General features: G+C 31.4%; 1 protein-coding gene across 1 annotated transcript; it reads right to left on the minus strand.

Annotated features, from left to right (window-relative positions):
- Positions 1-1,269: 1,269 nt before the first annotated feature.
- Positions 1,270-24,501, minus strand: LOC132743083 (uncharacterized; the record flags this gene model as incomplete). Its single annotated transcript, XM_060731593.1, has 3 exons — positions 24,330-24,501; positions 8,271-8,446; positions 1,270-1,374 (listed from the first exon to the last, which is right to left on the minus strand). Coding segments are annotated over exons 1-3 (394 nt in total), but the record flags the coding sequence as incomplete, so codon positions are not given.

The following is a 24,501-nucleotide window of genomic DNA, read 5'->3' on the forward strand; positions in this document are numbered from 1 at the left end:
GCGGGGCCAATTTTGACCCCAGGGCTTTTATTTGAACAAACTTGGTAGACACTCACTAGATAATGTTTCATGGCAAATATCTAAGCTCTAGCTCTTTGGGTTTTTTAGAAGAAGATATTTAAAGTTTTTTCTTTTGGTTGCCATGGCAACCAGAGTTCTGCATGGAATTAAATTCTTTGAACAATTTTCAAAGGTGACCACCAAAGGAACATTCCTGTGAAGTTTGGATGAAATTGGCTTAGTGGTTTATGAGGAGATGTCATTTAAAGTAAAAGTTTACAGACGACGGACGGACGGACGCCGGACGAAAAGCAATCACAAAAGCTCACCCTGTCACTTTGTGACAGGTGAGCTAAAAAGCACAGAATAGTTCATTACATTAAGGTAAATGATAGTAAAGAACACTTTTTGAACAGAATAAAATTGAATTTTTGATTAGAAGAGAAGTTAGAGTTATGATTTTGAATAGAAGTCAAATTTTTTACTTTAAGAAAGTTAAAGTTAAATTTTTGACAAGAAAAGTATAAACATATTTTTGACTAGAAAAGTAGTTATATTTTTGACTAGAAAAGTATAGTTAATAAATTTTTGACTAGAAAAGTATAGTCATATTTTTTACTCGGAAAGTATAGTTATATTTTTGACCAGAAGGAATGTTATAGTTATATTTATATTTTTACTAAAGAAAAGCTCATTTTTTTACTAAAAGTTATAGCTAAACATCTGTCTAGAAGAAAGGTCTAATTAGATTATAGGCTGTTACCATACATATGACTAGAAGATAATTAAAGCTGAATTTTTTACAAGAAGAAGGGAAGATAATGTTATATTTTTTACTAAACACTAAAACTGCTGAAGCTCAAAGTGATTCAACTTTGATTTTTGATTTGCCTACAGTATAGAGCCAAGCTAGGCCCAGTTGACACCCGTGCAGTCTGACCAGGCTCTATACTGTAAAAAGCTAAACTTTTATATTTTTATATTGAAATCCCTTCAACTTTGAATTACTGATCCAAATTCAAAGCAGCGGAAATCCATTTCATACAAAATTCTGTGATTTGCCACCAGTATAGAGCCAAGCTTAAATGACAGTCGACACCCGTGCAGTCTGACCGTGGTTCTATACTGTTTGAAGCTCAATTTCTTACATTTTTATGTTGAAATCCCTTCAACTTTGAATTACTGTTCCAAATTCAAAGCAGATTTAGTGTAAAGGATAGAAATTACTATATATATATGGTATGTACGTCACCATCAAACGAACCTTACCTTTGCTCAATGGCGGGGAGTACTTGTCTACGAACCCCATACTACGTCTCCGCTCACAGCTCTTACTCCTGTAATATTGATGCGATAACGCGTCTTTGGGTCCATCTGAATTGAAAAGTCGATAACCTAGTAAAAATGGCATCGTATCTATCCTATTGACCTTAGACAAACGCCTTTCCATTTTCTTCATCATTTTATTTTGATTTTTTTTGGCTTTAATGACCTCTTATCCTCAACAAATTTTATTATTTTATGATTAAAGCATTTAAATTCAATCGCTCAGTTTCCTATAAAATTTCACCAAAACTGAACATCTTTCAGTGTTTTTGCCGCCAATTTTGTCCTTCACTTTATTTTTAACTTTTTCATCGAACCTAACATTTCAATCGATATTTTCACAAATGTCTCTCTAATATTTTTGCCCATTTTGTAAAATTTCTAATCTTCTTAAAATTGTTTATAAGTTGCATTTCCTTTCCCTTTTTTAAAATTCAAAACAAAATATATATAATCCAAATTCAAGTCTTACAGTTGTCAAATTTGTAATTCTTTAAAATGATAATAATTCCAAACAACGATGTTAGCAACTATCTAAAGCATTACACAGTCAGTAAAGGTACCGGCAGTACTCAATACGAAAAAAAAAATCCACAAATCTTCATTACATTTTTTCATTACAGTGATTTGACATTTATATTCCTAATCCATCATATATATTGTAGCTGATTATTATACAAAAAAAACCCTCACTTGGCGACTGGACACAAAAGCTACAATGATTACTATGGAATGGTGATCAACAATTTCAATCATAAATGATAATGTACAAAAATACAAATTAATCAGATGTATATATTTTCTAGTCAAACATCATTTAGACGTGATGTTTCCGCAGGTTCACCGCAGGAATTCTCCTCACCTGGTCTATTCTAAACAAATCTGATACAAGGGTGAGGATTATTAACTGACCTTTAGACACAAAGAGCATAATAATTACATTGAACAGTTTGTAATTTTCAATATGAAATACTTATGTAAGGCATGTTTGTTTATCACATATACAAATTACAGTGCTAAATTTATATACAGTGTATAGCCACCTTTAGACTAAGTGCAATAACTGATCAATGCAAATTAAATTAAGAAGGACTTAACCTGTTACTGCACTAAGGTGACATTATAATGACTTGTCCTGCTTTGAATAATTGTTATCCAGAACACAGGAAATGTGGGTTTTTTATGCTCAATCCACCCAGCCACTCCCCAATTTTTATACCAAAATGCCAAATATAAGCATTCAACTTATAATGACTGCATATGTGGCATTGGGATGTCATGATTGTCACATACATTCCATGATCGTTGCATGCACAGAGGTTCAAGTGTATTCAACAAAAGTGCATCTTGGGATAACAGGTCTCTTTTTTTGCTACTTTTCAAACTGCATAATTAGGTCTGACAAGATGCTCATAAAAATAATAAAAAAGTGTAAACTTTTTATCTTAGTCTTTCTATTTCGCACTTTTGATATCAGCAAAATTTATCTCTTTTTTTTTTCTATTTTTTTTTATATCAGCACAGTGAGCATCTCTCAGAACTAATCATGCAGCCTGTATCTTCCATACTTCATCAAATTTAACCCTACATTTTTTTCCTCTTTAAATGTTTACCACTATAATATTTTCATTAGATTTTATGGAAAATATTTTTGAGTAAAAAAAACTTAAAACAGTAAACAGATGAAATGGAATACTGGTAGATAAAGCATTCCTGCAGATATTAATTTTACAATGCATTTTGTTGTTGTTGTAGATAAGACATTTGATGTTGATGTTTGCAGGTGATATTGTCTATGTTGCTGGCAGACAGGTATCAGGGAAACATGAAGCATTTGGTGTACCTATCATCAACATGTGTCAACCTAATATTCTCATCTATACTCAATCTTTGAATGTTTTCATTGCTACTACAAGAATAGATCCAGCCTTGCATTAGGTTATCATATCTCAATCTTCCATCTTTGTACAGGTATTGCTTTGTGGAATTTCTCAAGAAGGGACTATTGGCAGTGTATTCTTTAAGAACTTAATGAACTATCCGCAATGCATTGTTTGAGAACTAATGAAACTATTGCCTATTGGCAATGAATTGTTTGAGAACTAATGCAACTATTGCCTATTGGCAATGCATTGTTTTAGAAATAATGAAACTATTGCCTATTGGCAATGCATTGTTTTAGAAATAATGAAACTATTGCCTATTGGCAATGCATTGTTTTAGAAATAATGAAACTACTGGCAATGCATTGTTAAAGAACTAATGAAACAATTGGCAATGCATGACTAATAATTAATGACACTATTGGCAAAGCATTGTTTTAGAACTAATGGTAATGCATTTTTTGGAACTAATAGAACTGTTGTCAATGCATTGTTTAAAAGTAAAGAAAAGTATTGTCAATGCATTGTTGGTAAAGAACTAATGAAACTGTTGTCAATGAACAAATGGCAACACATTACTTAGAATTATAAGAAATTGATATACATCTGTATGCAATGCATTGTGTCATAACTTTCTGAACTATTGGCAATGCATTGTTTTAAAACAAATGGAACTGTTGGCAATGCAATGTTTCAAAAACAAATGGAACTATTGGCAATGCATTGTTTTAGAACAAAATGGAGCTATTGGCAATGTTTTGTTTTAGAACAAATTGAGCTATTGGCAATGCATTGTTTTGTAACTATTTGAACAATTGGCAATGTACAGTTTAATAACAATTTGAACTATTTGCATTGCATTGTTTTATAACTATTTGAACTATTGGCACTGCATTGTTTTATAACTTTTTGAACTATTGGCAATGCTTTGTTTTATAACTATTTGAACAATTGGCAATGCAGTGTTTTTCAACAATAGCAATGCATTCTTTTATTACTTTGGAAATACATTGTTTTCATATTATTGTTCAACTTTTGGCAATTATTCAAGTTTTAGAAGTATTGGCAATGAAAAAATGTTTTTTAGAACTATTTGCAATGAATTGTTTTACACGTTCATCTAAATATTAATGAATATTCAATTTTCATGATTTACATTGGTGACATTATAGGTTTCACCATTGTTGTCACCAAAGAATTATTTTACAAGGTATTAAATCTAAAATATACAGACAATGTTTTCTTGTCAAGACACAATAAATTCCTTCATTATTCCCTTGCCAGTGAACTGAATTGCCATCCTTAACACATAGGAGATGGAAGACAAATATTGCGTGGGAGTCAAATAAATAATAGATAAACATCACCAGTGGAAAATTGTCACCTATTATGGTTCTTTATGATATATGTTTGAAATAAAATGTCTGGCAAAAACGAGACAAGAAGTAAACCTGACAGTTGTGTACCAATATTGGAGAGAAAAAAGATCACTAATTGACAAGACTCTTCAATTAATTTTAAGCTAATTATCTTGTTCAAGCCTATATTATTATCACCAAGATAAAAGGCCTAAATTTTGTGCACATGACTAAAAGAAGCCTTGAATCGGGAAAGACACCTTTGTTTGGTCACTCACTAAAGATGTAGTGATGAGTGTAATTTTGAGATGCAACAAGTAAAGATACCAATATTTGAATATGTATTTTTAAAACTACTATTATCAACACAGTAAAAATTCACATACAAAAAAAAAAAAAAACTTTCAAAAAAACTATGATGGACAATCCAAAAAATTGGATTAAGCAGCCACTATGTGACAAATTTTCATAATCATAAACTCATGAGCACTTTACCTACAGAAATTATATTATGGAATTACCCTGCTTTAATTAAATATGGAACAGTCTATTCAAAGTTTAAAGGGAGTTTAATATCGAAACTTCTAAACAGTATTAGAGCCTGGCAGACTATGCCAATATACAGGCTGGCCTGGCTCTCTACTAGTGGCAAAGGCTAATCTGTATCAATTCTAAAAGGTTAAAGGATAAGCATTGTCTATCTTGACAAACATCAAAAGTCATATTTTGTTTTACAAAAATAATCGTATTTTCCTCAGTAATTTTTTTCATCAAATCATCTAATATCATTCTACAGACATAGAATCAGTTCACTGTATGTAATGGCCATGAGATATCCAATACAAAAAAAAATCAATTGATTTAGACATGTTTTCTACAACAAAATATATACTGGCAGTTAATGTCATAAGAAATCATAACAAAGTCACATTGGACGGTCATAAAAACGGTCATAAAAACCGGTCATTATAGTGATATGTCCTGATGTTGGTAATGAATGACTACTCCCACAAGATCTGGCCCACTGATCTACAGTCGCCAGTCACGCTAACTTAAGATAGGCTGTATAATCAACTTAGCCGGTGGCTGATGGTTGCAAATTATGTAACCCTTAAATAACTGAATATACTTAATAAATTTGCTCAGTGTTGACTTTGAAACTTTTCATTCAATTTTTAAGGTTACTTAAAAGGCTGTGTAAGTATGAGCAAAAAAAAAAAATCAAATTTTCCCAAAAATTGGATTTCCACATCAAAACACTGCCATATTTGAAAAGAAAATATTTCATTTTTTTTAAATTATCGAACTTGACTTTCTTCTTAAATTATGCAAGACAAATAGGTTATATGTCAGGTAAGTTATAACATCAATCTATGGAATTCAATTGGGAAGAATGTCAGGTAAGTTTAAAAGGACTTTTTTTATGTGACAGGACCAGAAATATTTTTCCAAAATTTTTGTTCCATTTTTTGGTGGTCTGGACCAATAACTTGTGTGCAAATTTTCAGATCATTCCCTAACACAGTTCTTCCAATATATCCATTTTTTATTGTCCAAAATGATGCAAAAATCCAATGCGTTCCAATGCTTTTCACCCAAATCAGGTAAAGAATTCCACACAAAAATCGATATTCAAGTTAAGTTTGAGTATATTTGTTTATTAACCTTTACAGAATGTTTCCAAGTTATGTGCTTCACTTGATCATTGTAAGAAATTCAAATTTTATGTTAATATAGATTTTGACCTCCTTTAAATATATAACAAGAGGGCCATGATGGCCCTGAGGTCGCTCACCTGTATATAGCCCCCCCCCCCCCGGGCCAATTTTTACCCAAGGGCTTTTATTTGAACAGACTTGGTAGACACCCATAAGAAGATGTTTCATGCTAAACATCTAAGTTCTAGCTCATTGGGTTTTTTAAAAGAAGATTTTTTAAGTTTTTACTATACACATATAGTTAAAAACAATGACACCCCTGGGGCAGGGCCAGTTTTGACCCCCGGGCTTTTATTTGAACAAACTTTGTAGATATTTACTTAAAAATGTTTCATGTATAATATCTAAACTCAAGCTATTTGGGATTTTTCAAAGAAGATTTTTAAGTTTTTGCTATTATAACACATATAAGGAAAATCAATGACCCCCGGGGCCGGGCCAGTTTTGACCCCAGGGCTTTTATTTGAACATACTTGGTAGACACCCATTAGAACATGTTTCATGCTAAATATCTTAGCTCTAGCTCTTTGAGTTCTTTAAAAGAAGATTTTTTAAGTTTTTACTATATGCATATAGGGAAAATCAATGACCCCCTGGGGCGGGGCCAATTTTGACCCCAGGGCTTTTATTTCAACAAACTTGGTAGACACTCATTAGAAGATGTTTCATGCTAAATATCTTAGCTCTAGCTCTTTGGGTTCTTTAAAAGAAGATTTTTTAAGTTTTTACTATATGCATATAGGGAAAATCTATGACCCCCTGTGACAGGGCCAATTTTGACCCCAGGGCTTTTATTTGAACAAACTTGGTAGACATTCACTAGATGATATTTCATGCCAAATATCTAAGCTCTAGCTCTTACGGTTCTTTAAAAGAAGATTTTTTAAGTTTTTACTATATGCATATTGGGAAAATCAATGACCCCCCGGGGCGGGGCAAATTTTGACCCCAGGGCTTTTATTTGAACAAACTTGGTAGACACTCACTAGAAGATATTTCATGTCAAATATCTTAGCTCTAGCTCTTTGGGTTCTTTAAAAGAAGATTTTTTAAGTTTTTACTATATGCATATAGGGAAAATCTATGACCCCCTGGGGCAGGGCCAATTTTGACCTCAGGGCTTTTATTTGAACAAACTTGGTAGACACTCATTTGAAGATGTTTCATGCTAAATATCTTAGCTCTAGCTCTTACGGTTCTTTAAAAGAAGATTTTTTAAGTTTTTACTATATGCATATAGGGAAAATCAATGACCCCCTGGGGCGGGGCCAATTTTGACCCCAGGGCTTTTATTTGAACAAACTTGGTAGACATTCACTAGAAGATGTTTCATGCCAAATATCTAAGCTCTAGCTTTTACAGTTCTTTAAAAGAAGATTTTTTAAGTTTTTACTATATGCATATAGGGAAAATCAATGACCCCCCCGGGCCGGGGCCAATTTTGACCCCAGGGCTTTTATTTGAACAAACTTGGTAGACACTCACTAGAAGATGTTTCATGCCAAATATCTTAGCTCTAGCTCTTTGGGTTCTTTAAAAGAAGATTTTTTAAGTTTTTACTATATGCATATAGGGAAAATCAATGACCCCCTGGGGCGGGGCCAATTTTGACCCTAGGGCTTTTATTTGAACAAACTTGGTAGACACTCATTAGAAGATGTTTCATGCCAAATATCTAAGCTCTAGCTCTTACGGTTCTTTAAAAGAAGATATTTAAAGATTTTTCTTTCGGTTGCCATGGCAACCAGAGTTCTGCATGAAATGGAATTCTTTGAACAATCTTGATAGAGCTTCATACAAAGAGTATTCCTGCCAAGTTTCATTAACATTGGCCTTGCGGTATCATAGAAGATGTCCTTAGAATATTTAAAATGTGGACGGACGACTGACGACGGACGCCATTTGGTTGGCCATCCTAAAAGCTCACCTGCACTTTGTGCAAGGTGAGCTAAAAAGCAATTGTGAAAGTTTGTGCATGTAAATACCTGGAGTGGTCTTGCTGCGCTTCAGGATATTTAAAATCGGCACCGACTGTTTTCTCGACAGTGGTTTCGGAACCTCCAAAGTTGCTTGTGCCGGCTGAGCTTCCTCCTGGGTGAAACATCCTTTAGGGGCCCGAATAATGGGCAGGGTCTTTGACCGATGGAGTTCCTTCTTACCACTGAAATATACAAACAATGAAAATGTATCAAATATGAAACCTTTAATAATAAACCTTGAATAGGAACCTTGAATTCATTGAAAATCTATTCCAACAGATGATATGTGTTGATTGCTGGAAAAAAATAAACAAAAGCTGATGTTTGTTGATTGCTATAAAAAAATCTCTTTTTTTTCGCATCCGTGTTCAAATACCTGGGAAAAAAGTATACAGATAAAAGTACATCTAATCAATTTCTATACAAAGGGGAACAACTCATACTTCAAAATTAAACCTACAGAGTTCATGTTCCTGACAATAGTATCTTAATAACTGTCTCATAAAACTCAGAATTCATGGTGCATATAAATCAGGATAGATCAGAATTGCCTGAGACAATACAGACTAATTATATTACAATTATATAGAACCCAGACATTCTGGTATTCTTAAATCAAATTTATCATGGAATCAGTTGCTACCAGATTCAGTAAAAACAATGTCAAGATAGACTGGTACAAAGAGTTTCTGCAACAAATCATTAGCTTGAGATAGTAAATTTTGAGAACAAATCTTACTGTTACATGATAAAAGGGTTAATGGAAAGGTTCTATCAATATTCATAGAATAAATTTATTTTCCTTGGAAGATGCTTGAATAGATGGCAGTTTATTTATACCATGTGCATTTACTATTATAATATCAGATTTGAACAATATGCAAAGTCTTGTCTTCATCTTTAAAGGGACTCCACTGAGGTTTTTTAACTGTCACTGGACTAGAAATAATTTTTCAAGTTTAAAATTTTATTTGATGTAGGTCTAGACTTATATTTTACTTGCTCACTCTGTTTTTCCAGAATAATTAAATGACCAAAAAATTGAAAGCTTTGCAATGCTTTTCACTCAAATCGGACTAAGAATAACACAAAAATACAATTTTCAATTTATTATTTATTATCTATTGCATATCTTTCTGTATAAGTGTCCCATTTGATATACCGTATGTAAGAAATTCAAATGTTACGTTTTTCGACCTCAGTGAAGTTTCTTTAAGCTGCATAGTTTTTGTTCACAAAAAGTATATAGTATACAGTGAAACCTTTTACTAAGACCCTTCGAAAAAATGGTGTATGTGACACCCATTAATAAATAAGACCCTTAAAAAAAAGTTACAAATGGCAATAATTGTAGGGCAATTTAACTCTGATCTTACTAAATAACTATTCATTTATTATTTTTCTGTTGTTGGTCCGGTACACCTTCAAGATTTACTGGTGGAGGATTTTGTTTGTTTGTTTGGGTTTTACGTCACATCGACACAGTATAGGTCATATCGCAACGTTCCAGCTTTACTGGTGGAGGAAAACATCAGGTGCCCTTCCGTGCATTATTTCAGGCACGAACAGGCACCTGAGTAGAACCACCAACGTTCTGAGAGCTAGCTTGATAACTTCCTCACTTGAAAGAATCCAAAGTCCCTGTCAGGATTTGAACCCACAGCAGTCATGATCATTAATCAACAACCTACCATGTTATAACACCATGAGAACAAACTGATATAGTCAAACTTTTCAGAGACAGCCCCTGGAGTCCTGCTTCAAAAATCATTTTGAAAGAAATCTTCATAATATTAATATTATTGTTTAAACTAAACTTTTAATATCACGTACATACCTTTAAAGAAAAACTGTGTTATAAAATCTGGAATGATAATTAGCTCGAAAGTATTGGGTGTTTATATCTCTGAATCAATAAAACAAAATCATACAAACAGGTCAATCAAATATACAGAAACCATCGTGAAGTAGTATATAAGTGTGAAATATTCAAATTTCTGTTTGAATAAGACATTATTTGCATATTTTTATATCAGATTATCACAATAAACCACAGGTATAATCATAGTAAAAGCAAAACAATGGCATTAATGTCTACCAGGTAGATATACATGATATCTCCGACCATTTCCCCATAGTTATATAGCTTGATCAACTTTGGTATAGTTTTATTTACTTGTTTTATCCGAATAAATTTAGCCACACCTTAAAAAGTCTTATAGTGAATTTTAAGCTTTCCTGGTGGAGAAAGACGGTTATGGGTTTTTTTTATTTTTATCTGAGGCAACAGATTTGCCAACAAAAACAACAGATTTGACCAAGGATCAAGGTGGATATTTTAATCAACCGGCTGAAAATACAAAACACAACTGACAGATTTGCACAGCATTTCAATAAATTTGTTCAGAATGAAATCCCTAAGACCTCAGGTGTCCCTTAATTCATTAATTTATTCAGGCACATGGGGGCACCAGAGTAAAACCATGAACTAGTCTGATGGCCTCCTCACATGAAAGAATCCAAAGTTCCAAACAGGGTTAGAACCAATTGCAATGAGGGGTTAGTGATTTAAAGTCAGCGACTTTTACAACTTAATGCAATAACTGTGAAATGTTGATTCTAAAAACTTTCCCCATAATAACACCTTGCTGACCAGCTTTGCATGCCATAGCCATTATTTGGATAATATATTATTATTCCAAAGATTAAACCCTTATATTATTCATTAACACCCTTTATGATGATTATTCAAATTACAGGTATTACTTAAGATTCAGTAAACAAAGCTTAAAAAAAACTTTTTAAAACCTTTAAGTATGTAGTTATATTATATAACATGCAATTGCAAACAATTACTACATTGTTCATGAAATATAAAAAGCCTTTTTGATAAATACTTTTCTTTTCAAAACCAATTTTTCAAAGAATAAGTACTGTAACAATTCATTTATCAAAACTTCAATAAAATATTTTTCAATCAACAATAAAAGCACCATGTTTTAGAAAGAAATGAAATCATTCACCTACCTATTGACCTCATATTTTCCACTGGTTCTAAGAAAAAATATCCACGACATGATAATTCAACAAATTTCAAAATAACAGAATTAACCGTTTCTTTCAAAACCAGGATCATTGATTCTGTATTTTTATTTATACACATGCACTCAATGTTTTCACTTTTTCCCCAAATCCACAAAAAAAAAATTAAAAAAAAATCAAAAACAAAAAAAATCACAAATTACATAAGTATATATTTTAACCACAAACTTAAAAGTTTACTCAAAAAGCGAGAAGAAATCTAATACATTTCATCCTTGGTGACAAAAAGAAAACCAACATGAATTCTCCAATGATATTAATTTCATCATTTGCACTATGTCATGTGATACAGAAGATAAACTTTGCCTGATACTCAAACCCTCTGACCACAATGCCACCGTTCTTAATAACAGAAGAGATATTGTTAATACTTTGTGGAGTATGAATTTTAACATGTTTTCAATAATAATCAATAAATGTAGTAATGTTCTCTTTAATTTCAACAGTTGTAAAGAAAACAATTTTCATTGGTTTTGTTAACAAAAAATCGCAAGTATCAAAATGATGAACTTTACGGAAAAGTTTAAGCACGTCAAAAACTATAAATCTCGATTACGATTGCAAAACAAACTATCAACAACGTCATACAAGAAAAATTCATGGAAATTTAACGCTTTAATCGACAAGTTCAAAAAGTTGAGAAATATTTATAAACAATTCGACTCCTGGTGTTCCAAAAACCTATCGATACCTCCTAAATAAAACATTTCACATTTCTTACATTGATCAAGATACCCTGCCTCGTAAAACAAATCTTCGAACAAATTTCAAAACAAAATCGTAATAAAAATTTGACAATGATTAAGAGCTCTGACAACAAATATTTCACTGATTAAAAGCTTCGGTAGATTAACACAGATAGGTATTGTCAGCATCTGATATCAGATCGCAATCTGTGTGACGGGCTGCGGTCTGGCATCTCATGACATAACGCAATTACCCGATTTTATTTTAAACTGAGCATAAAATGCATGTTTGTCTTGACAGGGCCTATCAAAGTCTTTAGTGATGGTTTAGACAAAGATATAAATTAAATAATGTTACACAAACTCATTTCAAAAACATAAAATACTGGCACAAGCACAAGATTTGGAAGTAAGAACAAAGTTCAAACTTGCAAGAGAATCTTAATGTACTTCTCTTAAATTCAGATTGTGCATATTGAAATTTTTCCACCTGGTAATAATTTAACTAATTATGATGATGACTGTAAACATACATGTAATTAATAACAATGATAATAATAACAACGATGGTGGCTTGGCGATAGTTGCAGTTGTGATGCAGCCATCATAATCTATAAGCCTGGTTGCTAAAATTTGTTATTTTAAAATTGTAATCCCTTCACCTTTAAATCAGCCTTCAGCTTTTCTAAAGGTTGAAAAATTAAATCGTTTTATATAATTGTCAAAATCAGGAATTTTAATGAAGGTGGAAAATAAAATTTGAGATCAATAAAATACATAAACAATAAGGAAACCCTTGTTAACTTTAATCTATATGTAAATTAGTAAAGCGGATAAATTGTTTCCTGATCTTCTATTTTTAGAAACGAAAGTCACTGACGCGCTATAAATAGCTCTGGGGGAAGGCTTAACAGTGATATTATGCACTTTTCCAAGATAAAATTACTGAAATACTTAGTTTGAAACAACACAGAATTGTTTTAAAAGCTGACAGACACTTCAACACAATGGACAGTAAGGACAATTACACATAAACCAAGTTAAAGTTTAAATGTTAACTCAACAATGAGCGCAAGTACCGTCAGGCAATAAGGAGACAAATACATGTATATGGTCAGCGAGTGCCACCTATAACAGAATTTTTAACATAGTTTAAAACAACACATTTATTTATACTAAATAGTGAAAGAAACAGAATAAAAATACCTGGAATTATCCGACACTTGCAGTTTTGATGGCAGCAATGTGGCTAAAAGGTTCATCTTTAGTTTGTGCATCTTGAATATCGTTTCTTTAATTATCAACTGTTTAAATTACGTCACACAGATGAAATAATCAACTTAAATGTTAAGCGTGTTAACTTAATAGTGGCAACTTATTTACAGCAGTCAATTATTTTATTATTTTTTTTTGTGTAACATATCTCATGAAATTCCAAAATACATCTTTGATTTAAAAAATGTACCCCTTTTTTATATGTCACATGAATGTCTGTACCCCTTTACATAACTGTCACATAAATTTCTATATACATTTACAAATGTCACACAAATTTCCGTAACCCTTTGCATGCAACACAAATTTGTACAAGCAAATTCCACAAATTCTGAATTACTTTGTATGCAATACAAATTTAGAACCCAAACTGTTAAGTTCACCTTTGCATGTCACAAAAAATATATTATATCTTTGAATGTGACATGGATTTTTAGTAAATATTTATCTTTGTAAGCCACATCAGTTTTATTATTTATATTTTCAAGCCAAATATCATTTAATATATCTTTGCATGCCACAAAAATTTCAGAGAATATGTGCATGTTACACAAATTTCATGGTATCTTTGCATGTCACAAAGATTTCACAATGACTAGGCATGTCACACTAATTTCATGATGCTCAGGCATGTCACACTTATTTCATGATGTTCAGGCATGTTACACTAATTTCACAATGTCTAGGCATGTCACACTAATTTCACAATGTCTAGGCATGTCACACTTATGTCACAATGTCTAGGCATGTCACACTAATTTCACGATATTTAGGCATGTCACACTAATTTCACAATGTCTACGCATGTCACACTTATTTCATGATGTCTAGGCATGTCACATAAATTTCACGATGTCTATGCATGTCACAATAATTTCATAATGTCTTTGCCTGTCACACAAATTAAAGTCAGTCTTTGCTTGTCACACAAATTGAAGTAAATCTTTGCATGTCAATCTAATTTCATGATGTCTTTGCCTGCCACTTGAATTGAAGTAAGTCTGCATGTCACACAAATTAAAGTACATACTAAAATGATTGTCACACAAATTTCAGTATGTCTTTACTTGTCACACAAGTAAAATCACATTTTTTAGCATTATACTATGTAAATATACCAGTTTGTGCATGTCAACCATCTATGCCTTTTTAGAGCAGAATTTGTCTGGCTAAGCAATTTTTTACCAATTCAAACATTTTAATTTTGTCATTTATCCATTATCTCACTTAAATAGATTGATTTTTTGCTCTCAGATGTCCACAAGGTTTGTTTGAATTGCCTATATTGAATAAGGTTACATTAAATATATCACCATTCAAGAGCAAAGAAGCAATTGGAAACAGGTAGATTGTTACTATGGTAAACTTTCATTATCTCTCGTTACCAGGCATTAAATATCTCGAAACTTAAATTTCTTTGTGCATACTATCAACTTATATGTTACAATTTCTTAAACATGTATACAGACATTTAATACAAGTGCTTCAAAATGAAAGAAACAAATTTTCAAAAACTCAAACGAAATATAAATTAAAAAGCTTAAGAATTAAGAGTGAATGAAATGTGGAAACACTACTTCAACCCAAAATTGGTCTATCTTGAGGCTAAGTGTTGGAGAGGTCGCCCTTAATAAAGGTAGAATTTGATCTGTCTCTAGGCTAAGTGTTAGAGAGGTCGCCCCTTAAAGAGAATTTTTTCTATTTTGAGGCTAAATTTTTTAGAGGTCGCCCTTAAGAAAGGTATAATTTGGTCTATCTTGAGGTTAAAAGTTGAAGAGGTTGCCCTTAATAAAGGTAGAATTTAGTCTATCTTGAGGCTAAAAGTTGAAGAGGTCGACCTTAATAAAGGTAGAATTTTTTCAATTTTGAGGAGATCGCCCTTAAGAAAGGTATAATTTAGTCTATCTTGAGGCAAAATGTTGGAGAGGTTGCCCTTGATAAAGGTATAATTTGATCTATCTTGAGGTAAAGTGTTGGAGAGGATGCCCTTAGGAAAGGTATTATTTGGTTCATCTGGAGGCTTAAAGTTGGAGAGGTCACCCTTAATAAAGGTACAAACCCGTGATAAAGGTAAAGGCTTGAGGCTTAGTGTTGGAGAGGTTGCCCCTAATAAAGTTAGATTTTGATCTATCTCTAGGCTAAAGGTAGAATTTAAACTATCTTGAGTGAGGTTGCCCTTAATAAAGGTAAATTTTTTTCTATTTTAAGGCTAAACTTTTAAGAGGTCGCCCTTAAGAAAGGTATAATTTGGTCTATATTGAGGCTAACTGTCAGAGAGGTCACCCTTAATAAAGATAGAATTTGGTCTATCTTGAGTGGGGTCGCCCTTAATAAAGGTAGAATTTTTTCAATTTTGTGGCAGTTTTGTAGAGGTCGCCCCTTAATAAAGGTAGAATTTGGTTTACCTTGAGTCCAATTGTTGGAGAGGTCCCCCTCAATAAAGGTAAAATTTAATCTATCTTGAGGCTAAATGTTGGAGAGGTTGTCCTTAATAAAGGTAGAATTTGGTCTATCTTGAGGCTTAATGTCAGGGAAGTTGCGCTTAATAGGTAGCATTTTCAAGGGATAATTTGAGGCTTAATGTAAGGGAGATTGCTCTTAATAGGTAGAATTTTCAAGGGATATTTTGATGCTAAGATTTGTAGGGGTTGCCCTTAAAAAAGGAATAATTTGGTCTATCTTGAGGTTATGTTTTGGAGAGGTTGCCCTTAATATAGGTAGTATTTGGTCTATCTTGAGGCTAAGTGATGGAGAGGTCACCCATAATAAAGATAGAATTTGGTCTATCTTGAGGCTTAATGTCTGGGAGGTTCTGCTTAATAGGTAGAATTTTCAAGGGATATCTTGAGGCTTAATGTCAGGGAGGTTGCGCTTAATTGGTAGAATTTTCAAGGGATATTTTGAGGCTAAGATTTGTAGGGGTTGCCAATATTGGTAGAATTTGATCTATCTTGAGGCTAAGTGATGGAGAGGTCGCCCTTAATAAAGATAGAATTTGGTCTATCTTGAGGCTAGATGTCAGGGAGGTTGTGCTTAATAGGTATAATTTTCAAGGGATATTTCAATGGACAAGTTTTACTGAAAGGAAACATTTACACAATTTTTAAGCAGGCAGTCTATACTGACATAGAAAGCGATTCAATGATGAATCTAAATGGAAATATATAATCAAATTATGGGCATATTTTGGGATGCCAGATTGCAGAAATCAGATTTTATCACAAATACACAAACAGACCACTTGATGCATTGTCTGCAAAATTTGTATACTTCTCATTAATTTGTAAATTTTCTCCTAAACAAGTTAAATTTTTCATAGAATTTTCCTCTATCAGCATTTTTTCAGCTATTTTTCTTCAGCTGATATTGGGCTTCATTTCTCTTTATCAAAAGAGAATTTTTTTACCTCAATTTACCTAATTTCCTTGTAGAAATGAAAAAAAATATCTAGAAGCATGTCCAAGGACATTGTTTTGTGAAAGGTGAACAAAGGCAAATCTAATGAATATATAAATGAAAACCAGTAATTATTCTGTTTTAACCAATCAAAGTTCAAAACAATTTTTTTTTCTTTTCTTTTTTTAAAATTAATTTTCATTTACAAAAGTAACATAGCTATTCTAAGACATAAGTAACTTTCATCAGTTCCAATAATGTAAGTAGTTATAAAGATGTTATTTTTATCCACAACTAGTTACCATGCCACCATAATCCCTCAAGATTTAAATTCATCACTGTTTTATAATAATCTACAAAGTCAGCTATTTTTGGCCAGAGATAATTCTTCTAACATCAGAGAAAGTAAATTAAATATAGAGATTTCATGTTTTAACTCCTTTGTGATACATGCTAATGACTGCCAGGAGCACTACATGCAATGCCAAATTATGTCTTTTAAGGGCAAAAAATAAAATAGAAATAAATAAATAAATTAATTAATAATTTAAATAAAATAAATAAATAAATAAATGAATAAATAAATCAAACAATCAATCAATTAATTAAATAAGTAACAGATTAAATTTAAACTATGTAAGGGAGGTAAAAACCAAACATCACATTCCCAAAAAGGGAGGTAACATAAAATTAATATTTCTTAAAGGGATTATCTTTCTTTAAGGTACCGGTAAGTTTATTTATTTTACTAAGTAATAAAATTTCAAGAAAAAATTAACCATTATCATGTTTGCAAGATATTTGTATTTCAAGTAAAGATAAAAAAAAAAATTCTGCTAAAGTCATGAACTTTAAAATTAATCTACCATTCTAGACCTTTGGTTTCTACACTTAGTGTTTCACAATACACCTAACTCTTGATACATGTTTTTTTTTTATAAAAGGTTAATGCTATAATTATTTTTTTGCTTCTTCACTTTTAATGATATATATAGTAACCCATTATTTTTTTTTATATCAATTCTTAATTCCAAAACAACATTCCAGTACTTTGATTTCCATTTTTTTTCTGTACATGAAAATATTCCATATTATACTTTTTTTTCACAATTTCCAAATAAATGTTTTAAAAATTATCAACTGTCTGTAATCATGAACTATTTAAGTTTAACAGTCATATTCCTGTGATTTCCAATCCTGTATCAATTAACTCTGCGTACACATTCCACATTAATTGATACATATATACATATACATGTATATATATTTATTAAGTAATATACCACTAAATAATGTACAAATTTCTATCAGTCAAGAGTATTTAAATATCCCCAGAAGAATTTCTAATAATAAATTATATATAAAACTCTGTGAGAAAAACAATGAGGAACTTTGTAAAGTCCTTCAATAAATTTACCAATACCACTATTCTATAATGGCACAGTTATATACATAATTATTACAGTATTTGACAAACAAAATTGGACATTCATTCAGCAAAGTACCCCTGGAGAATACACTATTCCGTGTCTATATTGTACTGAATTGTCACAATCTTTATATAGTATTATAATCTCGTTCAGCAAAAATCACCATTTAACTTTAATAACCAGACATATTTGGTGTGCAGATTTATTTGATTTCTATAATATCCTAATTAGAAGCTATCTTCTAATAAATGTATAAGTATATGACTTTTATCAAAAGTTTTTAAAATTCTGCTACTTAAACTTTCTCTTTTAACAATTATTATCACAAATTCACTGTTTTGTTTCCTTTGTCATAATTATTTCTATAAACTCACTTTTCTTTTTTATTCTAACAAAGTCAAAATTCAGTATTTTTTTCTAGGAGTTATTTTTTTTTTTTTTTTTTAATTTTTTTTTTATTTTATTTTATTTTACTTTTTTATTTTTGCTTTTTTTAATATAACATTTTTTTTGCAATTCTGTTCATTTTTGAATAATAACTTAAATAACCCCTTATTATCATGTTTCCTTTTTAGAAATTCTGTTAAGCAATAAGCCAATAATCAGGGGACCGAGACGATGCAAAATTGAACTAAATAATCAATCATCATGTCTATAAATGGTTTGTAAAGTGTCCCAGTAATATAATACAGACAAAACTTATGATTATTATATATTACCATTCTGTACCTAGTACAAATATGTGGTACCCACCCCTGGGAAATCAGTTCCTACGTCACTTGCTCCGTTGTAAACCAAACTTGGCTAATCTTAAGTTCGTTTAGCATAAAGTCTACTGAAATTTGCATAATTCATGCTAATTACTCAGGTCAGAATTCTGCACTCTGGTACAATTGAGTTTCAGTGCAAGTAACAAGGGAAGTAACTCTTAGCACAATATATTATATTATTCATACAAAGTATTCTCCCTTGCATATATTTTCTCTGGCATTTTTTTTTTTCAAAGCCTATTAAGAAGCAGTATGAGTAGCAAGACGCATTAATGTCATAATTGATGAAAGAAATTGGACGGCTTTTTTTTAAGGTTTCATCACCAAGAATCTTCCTGTAGCTTAGCTTTCACATCATAATTAAATTAAATGGTCATTTTTTTGTCGCCAACAGTAAGGAATCTGTCCTTAAAAATGACTACTAGAAGAAAACATAAAATATGTCATTTACCACAGTACTTGAAGTTCATTTTCATGGATGTATGAATAAAGTTCTTCAATAATTCATTGAATTATTACCAAAAAAAAATACATAAAATGTGTCATTACTCTATTACTGGTAGTTCATTTCATAAAATTTAATGTATTAAATGTAGTTCTTCAATAATTTATTATTGAATTACATTGCCACTCTGTTTCAATGCTCATGTTGGGGACCAAGTTCTGATTTATAATGCTCACATTACCCCACCCACTTCTGATACATAAAATGCTAATGGATTTTTTACTTTCCAATCCATGGATTCGGCGCGGACGCCAACTAGTCTATGTTAACCACACAGCTATGCTGTCACTCATTGTTTAAATATTTCACTTACACTATTATGAAGACAAAATGTTTCAAATGTATCACATACTGGTTACCTGCTGTTTGCTTGTTTAACTAGTAGTTATTTTGCAAGTTTCCATAAAAATAATAAGACTGAAAAATGAACATGTCCATTAAAGAGATTTTGCATCATCCTGACAAATCTGTGCACAGTTTATAGAAATGTGTATCAATAGATTTGACAAAAACTGTGAAATGATGAAATCCTTTTCTGATCTTTTCTGATCAAAGTATGATGCCTAAAATTTACTGTTATAAAACTGCTGTTAATGTATAAATTTGTCATTACTCAAGATCAATCTAAAGCTGAAATAACATCATTAAAGTCAATCTTAGAAAACATTGATGTTTATTGTAACTATATTTGCCTGAATAAACTGGCTGAGAGTTCGGCAAATAAACCATTGTTATTTCATTTAATCTCAGAAACAATACTTGAAGAATATCTCAAACATTTTATACAAATTACAATGAAAATACTGTGGATTTCAATAAAGTTTACAGATTTTCTGTCTAAATTGACAGTTAATTGCTTTATTTCTTTCCTTTCACATACTTGTTTCTAATAAAGAAAATGAAAAGGTCACATATTTCATCCTGTTGCCTTGCAGAATTATGATATGTTATCCCTGAAGTAAAAAAAATCCACTGAGGTCCAAAAGCAAGAAAGCATATAATTTGAGCCGTGTCATGACAAAACCAACATAGTGCATTTGGGACCAGTATGGATCCAGACCAGCCTGCGCATTCACGCAGGCTGGTCTGGATCCATGCTGGTCGCAAATGCACTATGTTGGTTTTGTCATGACACGGCTCAATTTTGAATTTCTTACATAGATCAGCTGGAGCACTAATAAAACAAAAAGAAATGCAAAAGATAACTGAGAAATATTTACTCAGAAATAAATCTGAAAAATAGTATTTTTCTTGTATTTTTCTTAGCCTGCTTTTTTCAACTTTGGGTCATTTTTCACAATTATAATAATTATTCTGGAAAAACAGTGAGTGAATGATCTTTAAATTTTGCACATAAGTTATTGGTCTAGACGTACATCAAATGGAACATTAATCTTGATAAATTATTTCCAGGGCCGACATGTCAAAAAATATCAGTGGAGTCCCTTTAATAAACTAACCCTGCCTAAATTTGGAAAGTCCATTATTAGTTTATAAGTTATCAAACCCTTATCACGCTAAATATCTTAAATGGACTTGTCTATCTTCCAATCTTGGTAAGACCATTCATCAGTTTTAGGTAAAATTTTAAAAGGTATAGCACCAGAATAGCAAACAGTGCAGACCTAGATCAGCTGGCCAAACTATGGTAAACGGCTGAGTGGTTAACAAGTCAGACTAGTAATTTAATGATCACTAGCTGTGTCAGGTTCGAAGCCTGTCAGCTGCAAGCAGTTGTTTCTTTGACTGTTTGGTCGAAAGTGCATATCTAAAGGTTTATACTTTTTTACACATTCAAAGTAAAACAAGTTCTGTATAAACCAACCATGGAATGTTTGTAAGCTATGGAACTAGCATGAGGTACAATCATCTCCAAACCCACAACTCATTGTGTTAGGGAGCATTTATAATCCAATATTCAGCTGTGAGACACTCTTTGTGTCTATAAACATTTTTTTTTCGGCGTAGCTGTATTAAAATGGATTTTGACCTAGATTTGTAACAAATGAAATTGTTAGTTACAAAATCTTCAGCTAAAAGAGGGTGTTTTTCATTGGTGGAAAGACTGGCTGTTATGAAATTTAAGGACAAATTCGTAATCTTTAGTTTACTTGTCTCTAAGAATAAAGTTGTATTAAAAATATTTATACAATCGTAAACTAAATATCACAACGTTATGACCAAAACAAAGATATATCAAAATACAAAAAAATACAGTACATATGATTCCATGTACAATTTATTTTGTTGATAATATTAACAACAAACCCAACTTTTTGTTTTTCAGCCTTTACTTAAACATTCGATTACTACTCACTCGTACTTTATTTGCCGTAGCTTTTCTGTTTTCTATGAAAATGAACGATATTTTTGATCAACAAAAAGATTCTCCAGAGCTGATATGAATTGCGAAAATTAATATATTTAAATTGCAACATTATCATAAAGAATCGCAAAACTTTAAGTATTATTTTTTGTGCGTAATAATAACAAAATAATTTATTCATAGTTATTCGGCGTTTGTTTACACCGGTAGGTAAATTTACCGAAATACACCCCAATTGACTACCACAATCTGAAACTGTCTCACTTGATAATCAGTGTCATTGATGGGTTATACAAAATTGAGTTTAGTACTTATTATAAGATAAATAGATATATTTCTGTATATATGGAACAACATCCACATTTAAAGTACATTGTAAAATATAACCTGTGTAGGTGTACGACACGTAGCCATGCCAGTAGGCTTAACTAGTACCTCCACCTCATACCCCTAGTATATACAAAATACTAGTCAAGCTGTGCAATTTTTAATAGAAATCCTTTTTTTATAAAATACATTATTATAACTTTTACTAGTAAGGTTATGTTTAACTTTTGATTTAAGTCTTCAATTATTCATTTTCATTGCCAGATAGATAAGAAGGCATTATAAATAGTATAGTTCAGAGTTGATATGTTCCATTGATTGTTTATTACAGTTTGTATTCTTTCATAAATAAAAGATATAAACAACAAAAGATTTTGGTGTTATTATCATGACCTAATAATTGCAGCATTTTATGCACAGAAGTGCTTTTACAAAATGAAGGTCAGATACATATAAGTTAATATTATTTAACAATAAAATTCAAGTTGTCAGCTGATTGTGGCCTTTGCAGTCTCTAAATTTGGTAGTGTGGTTGGTTATTATCTGGTATTGACTTTGAAACCAGTAGTCAAAAGTCACGGTGACAAAAAAGCTTCTAGCATCTATAATAACATGACTAATTTGTTGACATTATAGGAGCATACATGTTTCAGCTAAGTTTAGACAACTGTCATAGATAATACTAGTAACCACCAAATATATTTCAATTTAGACATTTATATTGTTATAAAGTATCAATATCATTAATTTTGAAAATATTCTAAAGCTATGAGACATTTTGCACTGAATTTACGCCGATTATCTTTTTTAAAGATATTTCTTGTTAGAAATGATAATAAAGAATACACTGTGATTTTATAGACTTTTGAAAGTTTAATGGTATATTTTGCCACACACTTTGCTTGTAATAAGCCCTTTACTAAAACTCTTTGAATGTTTTCAAGACTTTGACATTCAAGTCTGTTCACAGTTGGAGGTAAATATTAAATTGTCTGTCACACAGATGTGACTTTAGTCTGGTTTACAGTCACCGATCAATCAGTACTGCTAAACAATTTATAGAAGCAATCAACACTAAGAGTTATATAAAATAATAGCAACATTTAGATTCACTATAAAATATATAATGTGTACAGATAACCATTTTTTTTAGTGAAGCACATCTCCAGAATCATGTTAAAATTTATTTTATTCAAATTTATTATCATTATTTTTTTTTTCAGTTGTATTCTAAATCGCATGAACACTTTTATGGTCATATTGCTACTTTCCATCCTTACTGGTGGAAGAATACCTCAGATGCCCCTTTATTTTAAACACAAACAATAGAACCATAGATGTTCCGTAAGCAAGCTGGACTAAGCATCCTCACATGAAAGAATCCAAAGTCCCTGGTGGGATTCGAACCCACAGTGGTTAGTGGCAAGTGGTTTGAATTTATAAATTGAATGTTAATTAAGTGTACATAATAAGTACTTAGTACATATAAGAAGGCCTGTAATTGGAAATTTTAGTACTTTTTCTAACAAATATGGGGAAAAAATTAAACTATTGAGCAGAGAAAATTCATAAACTTTGAGAACGATTCATGAGAATCATGATTGAAATAAATTGCTGGAAAAAAACACAAGAAAAAACAAATTGGAGGTCACCATTCTACCATTTGAGTTATTTGCCCAAAAAGTATTTTGCTCTTTTAGGCCATTTTCAAGGGGTAGATAACTCAAAACTGTGGCAAGCAGAAACACTTGTATTTGTTTAAGTTAATTGTTTATTACCGGTCATGGAGTAACCTTTGCTGAAACTCTATGTGATAGATTTTATTCTACTGCTGCTTATGCGGAATGATAAAAATTTTCTTCAAGTTTATAAGGCCCCTTGTTGAAGAAAAAAAATGCAGCTCCTTAAACTATATGAAGCATAGCAAAATACATGTTTTAGAAAGAATTGTTTGAAACTTTGCATAATGACTGAAAATGCAAAGAATGAAAATGAAATTGTCAAAAAGTATTGGTATATATCTTCTCCAGATACTACTTAAGTTTTTGAAATTATAAACAAGAAAGACACAAGAACTGTTTGCAAGTTGTAAGTAACAGCATGCACATCCATGAACTCTGATGTGGCCTTAAATATAAAGGTGACGGCTTTCAAATTTATAAGTAATAGACAGTTTCAAATTGGGAATTGGAATAAATTCTCCCAGAAAATTCACCATTAGTTAATGCAATGACTTTCTTTTACTCACCTTTTAGTCCTCGCTACAACTTTACTTGTCTTCGCATCTTTTCTTCCTTTCTTTAGTAATCCCAGTAAATATGTGATCACACGACACGCGGTTCTAAACCGCATTTCTACCATTGGTAATGCTTTAAAAGTTTCAAATTTCAATGCTGGCAAATAATGTATATTTCACACGT

Source organism: Ruditapes philippinarum, unplaced genomic scaffold, assembly GCF_026571515.1.
Source record: "Ruditapes philippinarum isolate M1 unplaced genomic scaffold, ASM2657151v2 ctg20952_1_1_1_1, whole genome shotgun sequence".
Classification (NCBI taxonomy): Eukaryota; Metazoa; Mollusca; class Bivalvia; order Venerida; family Veneridae; genus Ruditapes; species Ruditapes philippinarum.